The sequence below is a fragment of the Stegodyphus dumicola genome, chromosome X1 (assembly GCF_044657685.1).
Source record: "Stegodyphus dumicola isolate Sdum_Otavi_A_Nest chromosome X1, ASM4465768v1".
Lineage (NCBI taxonomy): Eukaryota > Metazoa > Arthropoda > Arachnida > Araneae > Eresidae > Stegodyphus > Stegodyphus dumicola.
In genome coordinates this window covers 82,131,225-82,147,772 of record NC_140780.1, presented here as the reverse complement: position 1 = coordinate 82,147,772, position 16,548 = coordinate 82,131,225, and the positions used below count along the sequence as shown (strand labels likewise).

Genomic DNA, 16,548 nt, shown 5'->3' with positions numbered 1-16,548 from the left:
TATTTATGTTATATATTACTGCCCATTTTCAGGCAAAGACAAGTTTTAGAGATAAAATATATATATATATATATATATATATATAACTGTTACTATAGCTTTCAATTATCTTCACTTTTAGCTCAATAAACAGTACTTTATATAACACCAGAAAAAGTAGTCATATGAGATAATATAGTTACAAAATAACATATAGTTAAAGGAGGAATACAAAAAATAACTATTTCGTCTCAGTCTCACTTGATCCTGATTACAAAGTTTTAGGGAAAAAGCTTTTCCTTTTTTGTTACTTTTGTTTGCTACTTTTGCAGCTAACTTTTCTAATTTCCGTTTGCGAGCTAGTCTCAATTTCTTTTCAGTAGCTTTTATACAATCCAATGAACTTTTTTATTTTCTTATTTATTTTCTGCAATGTTTAATTACTCTTTTTTTTTTTTTTTTTTTTAGATTCTTGCATCTCCTTTTCTATCTCTAGCTCTTCTTTATACAGTTTATGAATATTCCTTAAATTTTTACATAGATTTTTGTGTACTGGAGAATGCAAGTGGTTATCCGTATGTCCGAAAGATGGCGCCAGCACCGATCGCTGAAATTATTGAAGTCAGCTCTCGTTTGATGGTTGCTTGCTCTTCTTTGATTCGATATTCATATGCATCTAGTTCCGCCTTTCCACATAAGCCCCACCTACTTCACCTTGATGTGAAACAACGTATTTCGCGATCTGAGCTCAGGCAAACTCGAAAAGTTCGCAACAAGGAGTGCCCGCGCTTGATCGCTAACCCGGCGTAATATTATACGATGGCATGCTGTAAAGTTTTTTTACAAAGAAAAGAAGAAGAGAAAGAGCATGTCCTTCATTTACCACCACCCCCCCCACACACACACACATTTGCTGGTCGCGATTTCTCAATGGTTCTGCATGGATCTCAGAAACAGCCCGGGTGACGTTCAAAAAAGTCGAATTCTGCAAAAACGCTGAAAACTTTCATGCCTGTGTATATCTTTAGATACTAATGTTGTATCATATGACACTGCGAAGATTTGGTACAGAAAGTTCAAAAACAAGGACTATGACATTCAAGAAAAAGAGCACTCTCGCCGGCCTACTGATGTTGATGAGGCACACCTGCGAGAATTTGTGGAAGATCAGGATGCAACCACTTCAGAGCCTGCTAAGGAGTTAGACATTAGTGACATGTTTATTAGTTGAGCTATGCATCGCATACACTTTGAAGGTAACTTTTACCTGAACAATCGGATCCATTCTCAGGGCTGCCACTAGAATACATTGTCGCTAATTTGCCATCTAGTATAAAGCGGAACCAACCATTACTGCCATTTGAAAGTTCCAAAGCAGCAGCATCGCTCCATAGATACAAACAATCTCGACCTCTTACAATATTCCAATCTCGCCAATGATAAGGTTTCCCAGGCAAAATCTCTTTTGCATCTTCTATTGAAAAGTCTTCTTCCTAAAACAAAAACAGCATCATTTAGAAACATTAGAAATACAATTTTCACAAAATGCAAGCACAGTCGTACAACATGAAATAACTCTAGATGCCCACGAAGAATCGCATCCTGGCATTGACGCGATGGAGAATGGAGTGAATTTTGAAATGCTACCGAAAGCATAATATAAGATTCTGTGCATGAGAAATAAATGAGGGGTGTTGCGATACATGATACTTCCACCTTCGAATTCAGTTTTTCACATGCGCGTGCATAACAGAGCGGACTGATCAGAAACGATTACGTAAGTTTTCACCATGCTCTCGACGAGTTATGATGTAATCTATCTTTTTTTTTGTCAGTTTTGTTTATGAATGTCTTAGAAAGTGGATGTTTATTTTTTTATATTTGTTATAACGTTTTTGTAAAACTTGTGCACATATTTGAATTAATAGAAAAACTGATCCTGTACTCCTGACTTTTCAAACACTTGGGAAGTAACACTTTGGAACTACTGCGAAGAACACACGGATTCAGGTAAGTGCTGTTTTACTTACCTCCTATTTTAATGCTTTTAGCACAGATTAATACTGATTGGGGATACAATATTAATTTGGCATCCCATACCGAGATACTAGTTGTTTTAAATTGAAATTTTGCATATTATATTTATTACTAGAAGTGCTATGGATCTGTTAAAAAAGTTAAGAACAGCTCTTAGAAATGCATTTACACGCATAGCTAATAAATAGTCTTGAGAAAATGTTGAAGGGAAAAATTAAAATATTGAAGCGACTGAAATTTTATTTGCCCAGTTAGAAGAAAAGTGGAGCGAACTTAATTTTAAGGAAAGGGAACTACAAGATCTTCTTCTAAAAAATGAAAATTGTTCTCAAGTGGATTTTGATGAAGAATGTGAAGGTTTTACTTTGCATGAAGAGAGATTTGTCAGATTAAGGACAAAAGTGCACAAAGTTTCAACAAATGTTAAAATCGAAACTGATTCTCAAATAGTTAATGATTCATCGAAATGGAAGTTTAAGCTTCCTAAAATAGAATTTGAGTTTTTCGGCAGTGATATCAAAGAATGGTTGTCATTTTGGACACAATTTGAGAAGATACATAACGATAATGAAATCGCGGATGAGGATAAATATCAGTATTTATTACAAGCTACTTTAAAGGGTTCAAGAGAAGGAGAACTTGTTGAATCATTTACGGCCACAGCTGATAGTTATGAAAATGTTATACAATGTTTAAAGGCCAGATTTGGCCAAACTAACATGTTAATCGAAGTGTACATTAGAGAACTTACTTTGTTGATGATGAAAAATGCAATCGGTAAAGGTCCTAAAATGCCTCTTTTTAAATTGCACGATAAGAATGAAATAAATATGTTAGGTGTTTCCAGCACAAATTATTTTTTAATTTTGTATCCATTGACTGAATCTTTGCATGTCGACATACTGAGAGTTTGGGAAAGAAATTTGAATTCCATATCCCTAACATTTAAAGAAGAAACCATTGATATGTTAGATAGCCTGATGAAATTTTTATGCCACGAGATTGAAAGAGAATAGAAAGTGCATCTAGCACATATTGGATTTCACCATGAAACCAAAATCAAAGCAAAATTATTTCACCCACGTCAGCATGACGGGAAAGACAGCTTCAGAGTTATGTAGCTCTTCGGAAATTAAAAAAGAAACTTGTGTATTTTGTAACAAAGCACATACAAGTAGCCAGTGTAGGTATGCTGATCATTTACCTTATGAAGAGAAAAAGCAAATATTATTAGAAAAGGGCACATGTTTCAGATGTTTAGCAGTAAGAAAACACAATTCTCGATTTTGTGAAATGAAAGTACTACCCTGCGAGATTTGCAGTAAGCGTCATTTTTAATTAATGCTCACTGAAAAATAAATCTCGAAAATTCGAACTGATCGCTCCAGGTTGAGAGGAAAGAAACAGAAAGTAAGGACTCTGCTCTATCCAACAAAACAGCTACTCATAAAGTTCTCTTGCAAACACTTGCTGTTCGTCTTAGTAATAAGAATAAAACAAAATACACAAGGGTACTAATTGACTCGGGCAGCAGTAAATCTTATTTATCAAATTTCGTAATAACAGAAATGGGATATGAATGTATTGGTGAAGAATTCAACATATAGTTTATTCGGCGGTTTAAGATACTATGGAAACACATTAGAGGTATTTGATTCGTCTTAGCGACTTTTTGGATAATTATCGATGTAATTTTGAGGTGTTAAATCAAAAATTAATTTGTTCCACAATCCCGAAAATACGATGTGGGAAATTTATCAGTGAAATTAAGAAATACAAAATTTTCCTGTCTGCTTTGAATGATAAAGTAGATCTGTTGTATCAATTCTCTCCGGACGAGATTCATGGACTGATGTCGCAGGTAAACTGTACACCGGAAACATAAAACAGTTATACTTGGGTCTAGTTTTGATAGAAACGCAGCTTGGTTGGACAGTAATGGGTACGGCTGATATGATCGAAACTTCAGATAGCATGAACAGCGTTATGTCACGACATGTAAATGATGCAAAAATTTTCAGACTTATGGCGACTTGATACACTTGGAATTTCGGTCCCTGGAGAGAAGGGAAGACGACAAGAACTTGAGATGACGGCCAAAGAACATTTTAACAGAAGTGTGAAATTAGATGCTGACGGAAAGTACACTGTAAGCCTCCTCAAGACACAAGGCCATCCTTCTTTGCCCACTTGCAAAATTGTTGTAGAATGAAGGGCTGCATTGATTCATTTAAGAGAAGTGAAAATTTAGAAGCATACGAATAAGTGTTTAGAGAGTGGCTTCAAAAAGATGTTACTGAAGAAGCTAAGAACTCTTGTAACAAAGGAAGTGAACACTATCCCCCTCAAAGAAGTTTGAGAACTGGAGATGGGAACTTTCTAAGTTGAAAGAAATAGAAATTCCTTGATGGCTTTTCTTATTCCCAATTTTGAAGTACCCAGAAGTCTAACATTGCATGTATTCTGTGACGCGAGTAAGATAGCATATGCTACCTGTGTTTTCTTACGAAGTGAGACCAAAACTTCAACGACCTGTCAACTTGTTCAGGCCCGATGTAGAGTTGCACCAATGAAATCTATTTCTATTCCGAGAATGGAACTTCTCTCCTGCAACATTGGAGCTAGATTGTCTCAGAGTGTGACTAATGACCTGAAAATAAAAAAATGTGCCACAGTTTTTCTGGGCACACTCGGCAAACGCTTTGTATTGGATCAAGGGAAACGAAAATTGGGCTCCCTTCGTTTTTAACTGAGTGCAAGAAATTCATTCTATGACAAATCCTGAAGACTGGCATCACGTCCCAGGTCCATTGAATCCAGCAGATCTTCCATCACAGGGGTGCGATGCCAAAACATTACAAAAATCTCAATGGTGGGAAGCACCATCGCAGCTGAAAAGAACTAATGGAAGACTGGCCAAATTTTAGAGGAGTCCCTGATTTAGATATAATAAATTTAGAAAAAAGAAAGACCATTGTTAGCACAATTAATCCCTAAGAGTTATCCCAGGAAAAATATGACCGATTCTCTTCGTACAACCGACTTTTTAGTCACTGCATGGATCTATCAAATTTTTACCAATTGTAAGGTTAAAAAGTCTAAACAAATTTCTGGAATCTTGACATTAGAAGAAGTACACAAAGCAGAAATCATATTATAACGTATTTCTCTTGCCTTCTTGGTATGCCTTCGTGGTTTGCACGCTGGGCACACATTCCAGAGGTCCATGGTTCAATTCCCAGTGAAGACATTGCATATTTTTCATCTTTCCTGCTTCCACAATACCTAATGTCTCTTACAGCCTTGTTGAAAGTTGTACAGAAGGAATTGTTTACAGGGCTGGATGATAAACACTTGAAAACGATTTAATGTTACAATGATTCTAATGGTATTTTGAAAGTTAAGACTCAAATGTTAATGAGAAAAGATACAAGAAATTTCCAATATTTGACAATACTACCCTCTAATCATCCAGTTACAGAAAAAAATCATCCTGACCAGACATACGCAATTGCATCACACAGGAGTTCAAATCCTGATGAGCAACTTAAGAGAAGATTTTTGGATTCTTAAATGCAGGAAGACAGTAAGAAATGTAATTAAGACTTGTGTAACATGTAAACAATTTAATTTTCGGCCTAAAACGATCATCGAAGCTCCTCTCCCAGAAAATCGCATAAAAGAAGCTACAGCTTTCGAAGTTTCAGGAATAGATTACACTGGCCCATTAATCCTAAGAAATGACCAGAAAGCTTGGATTGTTATATTTAAATGTGCCATTTGCCGAGCAGTACATCTGGTAGTTAGCTACATCTTTATCGACAGACCATTTTTTGCAAACTCTTAGACGTTTCATCGCTCGAAGGGAGTCAACCTTCCATCTTTTACTGTGACAATGGTTCTAATTTTTTAGCAGCTGAGAATTTGCTGAAGAAAATTGATTTGGACATCATTTCCCAATACAGTGTCTCTCAAAAGATCATTTGGAAATTTAATTCCCCCATCTGCCCCATGGTGGTGTGTGTGGTGAGAATGTTTGATAGGTATAATAAAAGAAATTCCATGAAGGATTCTAAGAAGAAGTTCCCTAAATTTAGAAGAAATTAACACCGTTAATTGTAACATTGAAAATGTGATTAATCAGCAACCTTTAACCTATATTTCAAAAGATGTTGATTATTTTAACTCCACTTAACCCTTCTACGTTTTTGCATGACCTTAAAGAAGCAGGAATCCCAGATCTTGATATTCTGGATTCATCGTCTTGAATAAAAGACATGTTTACCAACAACTTGTGAAACAAGATTTAAGAAAACAATTTCATACTGAGTATTTAGGCAATTTACACCAATCATTGAAATCTAAAAATCAGAAACCCATTCAAGCTGGTGATATTTCTCTGGTATCTAGTGACAACCTCATGAAATTTGAATGACCTCAGGAGATGGACAAAATCACCTGGTAAAAATAAAAATGAAAAACGGGGAATTTTTCTGCCTAGTGCTTAGGGTAATACCTCTTGATGTGACTGATAAAAGTGATCCTGCTATACCTTTAGTCGAACAGGCTTCTATTCTCAACGAACCAAAGACTGTTGAAAACTGTCTTGCAGAGACCGCTTCTGACAAGCCAGTACTAGCTAAAAAGATAACTCCTTCTACTAACTACTGTTAATAACTAAAGAACTGTTAATGACTTTTTCCAGATAGCGTCCTGAAAAAAATCCAGATATGGACGATTAATTAAACCTAGAACTAGGGTTTGAGATTCTGTGGTTCAAATCTCAAAGGTGGAAGTATGCTGCAATACATTATACCTCCACCTTCGAATTCATTTTTTCGCTTGCGCGAGCATAAGGGAGTGGACTGATGAGAAAAAATTACGCAAGTTCTTATAGCACGTTCCATGAGTTATGACGTAATCTACTTTTTTTGTTAGTTTTGCTTATGAATGTCTTAAAAAATGAATTTCTAGTTTTTTATATTTTTTATAATGTTTTGTAAAACTTGTGCACAGATTAAAGTTTATATAGAAAAACTGATCCTATACTCCTGATTTTTCGAACACTTTGGAATGACTGCAAAGAACCCAATGATTCAGGGAAGTGCTGTTTTACTTACCTCCTATTTGAATGCTTTTAGCATAGATTAATATTGACTGGGGACATAATAAGGGGGCCATTGCAAGACAGTTTCTTCCAGCGCATTTTTAAGGTGCGCACTATCACTGACACATAAGAGTTACATGCAGCTCGAATTCAATAAACGCAAGGAAGCTACCTGGTTGATCCTGCCAGTATGCTTGTCTCAAACATTAAGCTATGCATGTGTAAAGACATACCGCGTTATGGCAAAACCGTGAATGGCTCATTAAGTCAGTAATAATTCCTTGGATGGTATCTTACTATTTGGATAACCATGTCAATTCTGAAGAAGAGCAAAAATTCTGAAAGATGCCTATAGTCAATGAAATACAAATACATTTCATAAATGATTTTGAAATATCAAATTAAAAAAAAAATATCTTGTTCTGATTCATCAAGATAAGTATGATGAAATTTATTTCAGTTACAACATTACTGGACAACTTCACATGCATAAAGTACATTATTACAATAAATGTGCACTGCTTCCACACAAAAGCAGACAGTATAACAATGTAAGAACTACACATCTGAAGGCAATGTTTAGAAAAGTGTTTCATGCTACAAGACCTATGAAGTATGTTTCCTTGAGTCAGCTACATTTTTCCGAGTACCTGAAAATTTAACTGCATCAATTAAAATGTATAAAAAAATTCTCAAACCATTCATTCTTTAAGTCTGAAATCATTTGCACACTGAATAAGACTCAAGACAATCGTCAGCACTAAAATGTGTAATAAAATAATATGTATACCTGACAAGGAAGATGACTAAGAATTTGAATATTGCTGCTATAGCATCTATACATTCCTCAGATTAAAAATTACAAAGCTCTTCATTCAATACAAACTTTTCATTTAACACTTTTATTTGTCAAAACTTTTTTTTTGTGTTTATGCCTACATACTATACATCAATAACTATATCTAATCAAAAAGCACCTAGCAAAAACATTGAAATATTACAACTAGATTACAATTAGTAATTAAAAACACCATGCAAATCAGTTCTTGCAGGTTATGAATGGTTTATGGCATGACACAGACTGCATTATCAATAACAATCAATCACAATCAATAAAAATATCAAATATCATGTGGTAAATGTTAATTTTTGACATAAAAAGCTTTTCAGTTATTCGGACAAAAAGCTTATATCTTGAAATAAAATATATATGATTCACATACCATTTATGGAAGAACTGTTTAAAATAACAAAAGGAGACATGATGCCAATGTACATACAAATATAAATTAAAAAATAAAACTTTCTCTTTGGAAATATAATTAGAAAAAAGCAGAAATATACTATACCCCTTCATCTTTTATTTTTTTGTTTTCTTCTTCATTATCCATAGGACCGGCCAAAGCTAAAACTTTTGTAAAGACACCCAGTCGAGCAAAATGATCCAAATATATTTCTCTTCCTTTCAGCATCAAATCATGTATGATATTTAATGTTTGCAATAACACATCCTCTTCTTCCTGCAATAAAAATAAAATTAAATAAAATAAACATTTTATAATATATATATATAAACCAAATATTTGTAGTTTCATGAAAATTTTTTACTTTTGAGCCTTAAATTAATCAAATCATTAATTATATATGAATCTCGAATTACATTAACATTTTTATGAAAGTCCTTTCATGTACATCACAAACTGTATGACAAATTGTACATTTTACAAAATGTTTTCTCAACTTCAAACTCTGGTTTGTGAATGGGAGAACTCATTCTTAACATTAAAAAAGAATGACATATCATAAAAAAAAAATCAGCTGCTACATTCTCAAAGATAATTCAGAAAATATTAAATACAACGTTTTGACTTCTGCAGATTAGTTCCAACAAAACATGGCAACATTTTGAAATGCTATAAACCAGTAGTGCATTTACCAAATATTAGTTGCTGGAAACTTGCTTTGCCTTTCTAAAAGACAATCTAATTGTAGTTGCGAAAATTGGCTCTATGCCAGTTGCCCAAATGACGCTCACGCGATACACAATTCGGCAAGAAAGTGATTGCTTCCAACATCGGAGCAAAACTCGCATTTTTTGGTGGGATCGCTATATAAAATTCCCCGACTTTTCCAGATTATGACTAAAATATTTAAATTCCCTGCATGTTTTGGTCAATTTTCGAATTCCCTGACTCTTCCAGGTAGCGTGGCAACCCTGAAGACAGTTTTGGCTAGGAACGTTTGAATGGTACAAGAATATAATAATATATGTGCGCTGATTAAAGAAAATCACTAAACAGAATGGTAGAACACAGTTTCTCAAGAAAATTTCATCAAGCACCATATGTCACTACATAATCTCATTACACAGCACAGGCATCCATACCTTAGTCAAGATTAAAATGCTAGCCTATCAGAAATTAGACTCTGCTAACACCGTAGTGACTCGAACACATGCTCTCTATATATATATATAACTGCGAAGAAACATTTTACATACCTCGCTGTCTAAAACACTAGATATGACTTCAGTCAAGATTGTAGCAAAATTTTTTGCTCCAACATCAGAATTTGAAAATTCAGTAAGCAAATTAGCATTAATGTAATGGATCATTTTCCTAATGAGATTCAAACTTGCTTTCCTGGAAGGCAAACACAAAGAAATTTTAGAATAACAACATAAAAGATATTATAAATTCAAACAGCATTTAAAATCACAGAAAACTTTATTTAATTACAAACCTGAAGCAGAATTCTTTGAAATAATAATGTCAGCTTCAAATTAACTGAACTAATATTTGGGATGATGTTTATGATTAATGCAAAATCACAGTTAGAAGTTAAAAAGAATACACATGAGTCAGGAATAATCAATTTCATAATCAGCAGGGGAAAAACTATTAACAATATAACTGCATTTTCAAGCAACCTAATCTAGAGTATGAGATCATATGGTTCTATAAATTAAATCAGTATTCAAAGTTTCTTTTTCTCCAGTGTACACACATATCCTCTTTCTTCCACTGCTTCTTGTACCTGACTACATTTCTCCTTCACTTCACACATGTTGTTTGTTTTTATTTATATTATACTCGTATTTCAGCAGTCAGTGTGAGACATATCAATAGCTATATGCTAAATTTATATTTAAAATTTGATAATTTACTTTTGAAAGATAACCATGTTTAGATACTCCACGTTATATATAACTAAATTATATATTGCACAGAAAACTCCCAAATAGTATGATATCTTCAGATATGCATCACTAAAAGCGTTATCACATACGATATTTGTTGCCGGAACAAAAGGTTTGGTGGAACAGTTCTGAGAAACGCTCTTTGGCGAAATAGGGTTACCATCTTCACTTGGTAAACAGGCTGAAAGCCAAAAAGAATCAGTTATCACTTAGATTGGCGAAAGTAACGTTTCCTTTCAAATGACGTTTGCTTCTTCCGTGTTGTTTTGTATCGCTCACACTCTTTTCATTTTAAACTTTATTGTTAGTAATGGAAGATAATAGAAAGGTGATTGCTATCAAGTTAATCACTTTGATCTCCACTCTGGCACTTCAAGTAATAGATAAACACACTTCTGGTTATAGCAATCAATTACATTAGTAATAGCCAAATTCTGTATACACTAAGAATAGTTTAAAAATGTGCACAGGATAAGTCTATTTATCAGACATCACTTATGTGTATTTTCTGTTGTCTGCATTTCAATGAAAATTTGATGTCTCACTGGAAAATTTCTGACCAGGTGAAAGCCTTTTTTTGACTAACTTTATGGCACATAACTACTGTTCTGTCCATTCAAAGAAACAGACAAAAAAAAGACCTTCTATGACAAAAATTCATATGGCTGATATTTACATCCTCACAGCCAGCAGATACTATTCAGCAAAATGAAGATCAAATAAAGCATATGAATACATAAACAATCAAACATGTGCGAGTTGTTTACTGTCCCATAGAACACTCGGTTATATACCTAAAACACATTAATTATACCAACTTTAGAAATTAGGTGTGCACATCATGAGATTGTTTTATGTGATTACGGCAAAACCTCGAGGGATATCTGCCTAACAGGAGGGATCCCTTTGTAGAAGATTTTTTTTTAACTGGCTTGTATACCAGTTACAAATGGGGAAAACCAAGAAAACGCCCATGTAGCCAGCCCGTTCGTGGCATTCTAACCTGAGACAGAACTACCAGTGTTCAACGATGCTTCAGCCACTAGTAGGCCTGTGCACTTAATTGGAAAGTACAATTCATTATGTAAACAGCTATGAACTGATAATCAGTTGTGCACTGTTTTAAGTAATCAAATGTTATAAATGCACAACTGTTACATTTCTTATTATTTATTAGTCATGTTTATATTACGTAGATCATACATATGATATAATTATGAATTAACCCAATAACAAAACGTGTAGACTCTTTAGTACTCAAATGCTCATCAATTATTTTTCAACTGATTATTACATATCCATAACAATTTGCAAAGAACTGATGACTACAGTTGCTGTCAATTACATGATCGTTATATGAATTAAAAGTAACTTCAAATAAACTTTTTGGTAATGTTCATTTTTGTATTCATACATACATATATATAACATACATACATATACATCTAATAAGTCATATATTTACATACAGATAGTGTATTGGTGTATTGAGAATACGGCAAAGAACACTAGGATTATCTGCCTAAGGGGAGGGAGCACTTTCTAAGGGCAACTGGCTCGTATACACATTACACACGGGGAAAACTACGAAAATGTCCATGCGGCCAGCCCGTTCACGGGATTCAAACCTCGGACCGAACTACCAGTGTTCAGCGATTTTACCGCTCGCCCACTGGTGTGCCACATATAGATAGAGAGATGCGATGGTTTAGAAGTTGTTAATATATATTTATTAGTATTAATGTAAAGAATAAGGTTTATATTAATGAATGTATATACAAAGGTTTTTCATCATGCATAATAATAAATCCATAAATTTCCAATGTTTCAATATGTACCATTTACAATAAAAGTATAGTTTCTAATGTATCTATAATCCAAAAAGTATTTCATTTATAACATGAAAATAATAGACAAATTTAATGAGTATTCTCATTATTACATAAGCTATTTAGATGGACGCGTCAAAGGATGGATGCGTCTTTTTTTTATGCATCTTTTATGCTGTTTAAAATTTGTCACTGATTATGCAATTAACAATTTAAAATATAAGTAATTAGGAGAAAAGCCACGCATGTACAAATGGATTTTTAAAAAATCATTCAACTTAAATTTAAGAAATAAAATTCTATTATATAACAGTGATAATACACGATCAGCACGAAATACGACAAATTTGGCAAACTTTAGCAATGAAGAATTTGTAAACAAATCCGAACTGCAAAAACGTCGTAAAATACTGTCAACACTAAAATTTTCACGATTATATATTTAATGAATATATAAACATTTAAAAATCACTCAGGAAGTTATATTACAACAAAAGAGCAATAATTAAATTGGCCTCTATTTCCACCATCCATCACTTCACAGTGAGAGCCATCACCATATTGAAAGTTACCCGTGATCCTTCAGAAGCAGAACTTTCGTCTGATTGGTTGAACGTTCGAGAAACACGTCTCCAGCCGGAACATTTTCGAACAAGTTTTAAAATGTTGCCCGTAGCCGGGACATGTTCCTCCTAGCTAGACGAAACATTTCTCGGAAGCCTCCCGCTTAAAGCAGTGCTACTAGAATCTCGTTTCTCGGAATTGTCCCGGGTAAGCGTGCGTGTCCCTAGAAGTGATAATGCTTTAAGAGACATATCCCCCGACCTGAACTTCTGGAACCCTTGCCTAGCAATTCGCTCGTTAACGGCATCATCCCCAAAGGCCTGGAAAATTCGCCGACTTCATTCTGCTGCTGACAGGCCCACTTTAAAGTCATACATCAAATATCTCTGAATATACGCCTTTGACGCGTCCATTTCAATCAGTCGCTGTGTGAGTTATGTTTGAAGTACCGATGCAACATGCTTTTATACTCTTGGTCAACGTCCGTACTCCCATCTTAAAAACTTCATTCCCAGGTATGGCAACTATTTTTATGTTGGGGTTCACTCTTCTAATGTCATATCAGAAACAGCAAGAACTTTTATGGTTACCTTGTAAAATACGATGTAACAGATCTTTTGTTTTAAATCTTATATTAAAAACTATATGAAGATATGAAACAAATAATAACTGATATTGCTACTATGAAATTGATAATACAAAGAATGAAATATTATTTATGCTGGTTTTTGTTTCATTTCTCAGATTACAGCATATAATATTTCACATATATTTATTTGCATGTAATTCATATAGGTTTGGAGCCATCATAAATTTTATATGCACTTTTAAATGGATGACTTTATGAATTTAAAAACTACACTAGACTTTATTGTAAATACAAAATTTTAGATAGCAAAATGCTCATTACTTAATATTTAATTAGTACATACTATTGCATCTAGGCATATACATTAAAATGGCAATTTAATCCCTTTGTTATTCAGTTTTAATGAACTCACATACTAAAAAATGTTTGCCAAATTTCAAGCAACATTTCATACAATTTGACATAGCATATTTTTATGCTAATTCATAGAGGGTGATTATAATACAAGTACAGTAGAGTCTCACTTGTCCGACAATCCATATTGTACCACACACCACCAAAGGATAAATTGGCTACAAGAACTGCACATTGCTACAAATCTTTTCTATTGGCCCCAACTCTACTGCATGGCACACCCGTCTACACTAAGACTCGCATATCTGTCATTCACTGCAATGCAGTCTATCCCTAGTATGCGGATTGGTTTAATTTCTGTTGCTACTCATACATATGTGACTTCATGCGATGTGTCTAACATTCATGCGGTGTTTCAAAGCTCAAATTTATGCATGTACAGAAAGAATGGTTAAAAAAGGGAAGTTATATTTTCAGAATTAAAACCTAAGACAATGGAGAGACTGGACAAGCGAGGACAATGCAGAAGGTTCACAACTCTGGCATGGACAGGGTACAATAACAGACTGGAAAAGAAAATGAATAGGAACAGAAAAATTCTCAAATCACAAATAATCATACAGGATATCAGATTCCATAAACCATAAATCTTTATATATTTTTGGAATCTGATTTCTGCAGGGGGAATTGTAATTTAGACAGAGACAAGAAATCTATATAAAAAAGAGAATGAAAATTCACAAATCACAAATAATCATACAGGAAATCAGAATCCATAAACCATAAATCTTTAAATCTTTATGATGTTTTTTGGAATTTGATTTCTGCAGAGGAGTATTGTATTTTAGATAAAGACAAAAAATCTCTATATAAAAATCTATATAAGAGGGAGTATAGCCATCAAGAAAAATGCTCATATTAATAATAAATTATGAATGGAAAGATTCATAAATAATATGCTTTGCAGTTTCTGAATTAGATAATCTTTCTATAACTCAGCTCTTCATTTACTTGCATATTTATGGTTAAGATTTCATCACATTGCAGGAATAACTGTACAACACAGATCAGATGATAGATTACTTATGCTAGATAAAAAAATGTGTCTCTGAATAATACTTTAAATTGTGAATAGCTCTTAATTCCTTTTTTGGTTTGGCTACTTCCCCCCTCATTCTAAAAGTGGTAATAATTTTACCAAACTGCATATCTGAAAACAAATTTCACATTTTGGAATCAAATTTTCTGCATTCCGTCTATTTTAAAAGTGGTAATAACTTTTCCAAAACTGCAAATTTTCTTTCAAAATTCCACATTTTCTTAACCTTCTGCACTGCATATAAATCTTAGCCAATCAGATTAATGAAAATTTTTATTATAAATATTGTTGCAATCCAACTATGTTCTCTCTTTCCCTGCTTATGTTTGCCAGCTGAAGGATGTCTACAGCTTGGCTGCTTCTGTTAAAACTGTAATGCGTCATCAAAAAAATTCTGGGGTGCAGATTGCCCTCATTATTCTGTGCCATTAAATAGAGTAATCAAGTAATGAACATGGATTATCAAGTGATTTCGTGATTCTTCAAAATTTCCCTGCATCTTCTACTGTGTAATCCAAATTTCAGTGATCTTTTAACTTCAATCTATATGTGATTAAAAAATAATGTCTTCCCTAGTCAAGCACTCATATCAAACCACTGCTATGAACTAAACTATATCATCACAATTTAGTCAACAAAGATAGCATCTGTCTTAGAAATTCCTGCCTAAGAATGAATTTAACTGTGCAGAATGGCCTGTCTTAAAGTGCAGTTTATCTACAAAATTCAAACAAGTATGCACACTACAAGATTGAGGCTTTCTTATGATAATGAATTTGATTTTACTCTGCATCCATATAACACATCACTCTTGATCTATTCAATATCCAGAAAGGAGGAAATATCCCCAACATCCACAGTGCTTCGAAAATTAATCCAGCAAAGTGTTTATATTAAAAGTGATCTGATGAGTGTTTTCAAAGCTACAGTGTATCAACTAAATTATTTCAGCATTACAAGGCCATTCTGTTTATACAGTGTGCTACAACAATGCACGCAAAGAGAAATTTATTTTTACTTTAGCTCTCTTAATCGCAGTTTGTCAAACAAAAACGGAAAATTATTACCTTTGGTTCATTTTCAATGGAAAAAAACTCAAACAGTGGCACAGATTCTAAAATTTCCTACAAGATCTTTTATGAATAAAGTAAATTAGTACAGCTAGAAAATTGTACATTATAATCAATAAACTGCTAATTATTTTTATTATACTAAAAACATAGTTTTGCTGTTTTTCTTATTATATTGAACTTAAAAAATATTACACTGCTTTATGAAGTTCAGTAAAATTTTATGCTATCAAAAAATTTAATTTTTCATAATAATGTTTATCAAATAGGTAACAAACTTAATGAATTCTAAAGATTTTAAGAAAGGTTATTCACATGATTAATATATTTTTGCATGAGTTCAGTAAAATTTTATGCTATCAAAAAATTTAATTTTTCATAATAATGTTTATCAAATAGGTAACAAACTTAATGAATTCTAAAGATTTTAAGAAAGGTTATTCACATGATTAATATATTTTTGCATAATTGATTAAATACTTTTGAATTAATATTTTGAATATTTAATTATTTTACCCCAGTTGTCCAGGCTAAGATGCACAAGCATCCCAGAGTGCATGGTCTAAAAAGCAGATATCACGCCACTGCCAGGGCTATTTGTGACGTCGAGTTTAGTTTTTAGTTTTAATTATTTTAACAATGTGATTTTTGTTTAAAAGTTTTAATTCTAAGAATTTTCTAATTACTTTAAGAATGAAATGAATATAAAACTTTGAAGGCA

General features: G+C 33.2%; 1 protein-coding gene across 5 annotated transcripts in view; it reads right to left on the bottom strand.

Moving 5' to 3' along the window:
• Positions 1 to 16,548, bottom strand: part of Ufd4 (ubiquitin fusion-degradation 4-like) — a 405,607-nt gene that overhangs the window by 249,908 nt on the left and 139,151 nt on the right. For all 5 annotated transcript variants that reach the window (XM_085808305.1, XM_085808308.1, XM_085808306.1 and 2 more), the window contains exons 10-12: positions 9,624 to 9,765; positions 8,473 to 8,643; positions 1,247 to 1,472 (exon numbers count right to left, since the gene is read on the bottom strand). In XM_085808305.1, the coding sequence (XP_085664431.1) occupies positions 1,247 to 1,472; positions 8,473 to 8,643; positions 9,624 to 9,765 (539 nt within the window). The remainder of the gene's footprint in view (positions 1 to 1,246; positions 1,473 to 8,472; positions 8,644 to 9,623; positions 9,766 to 16,548) is intronic.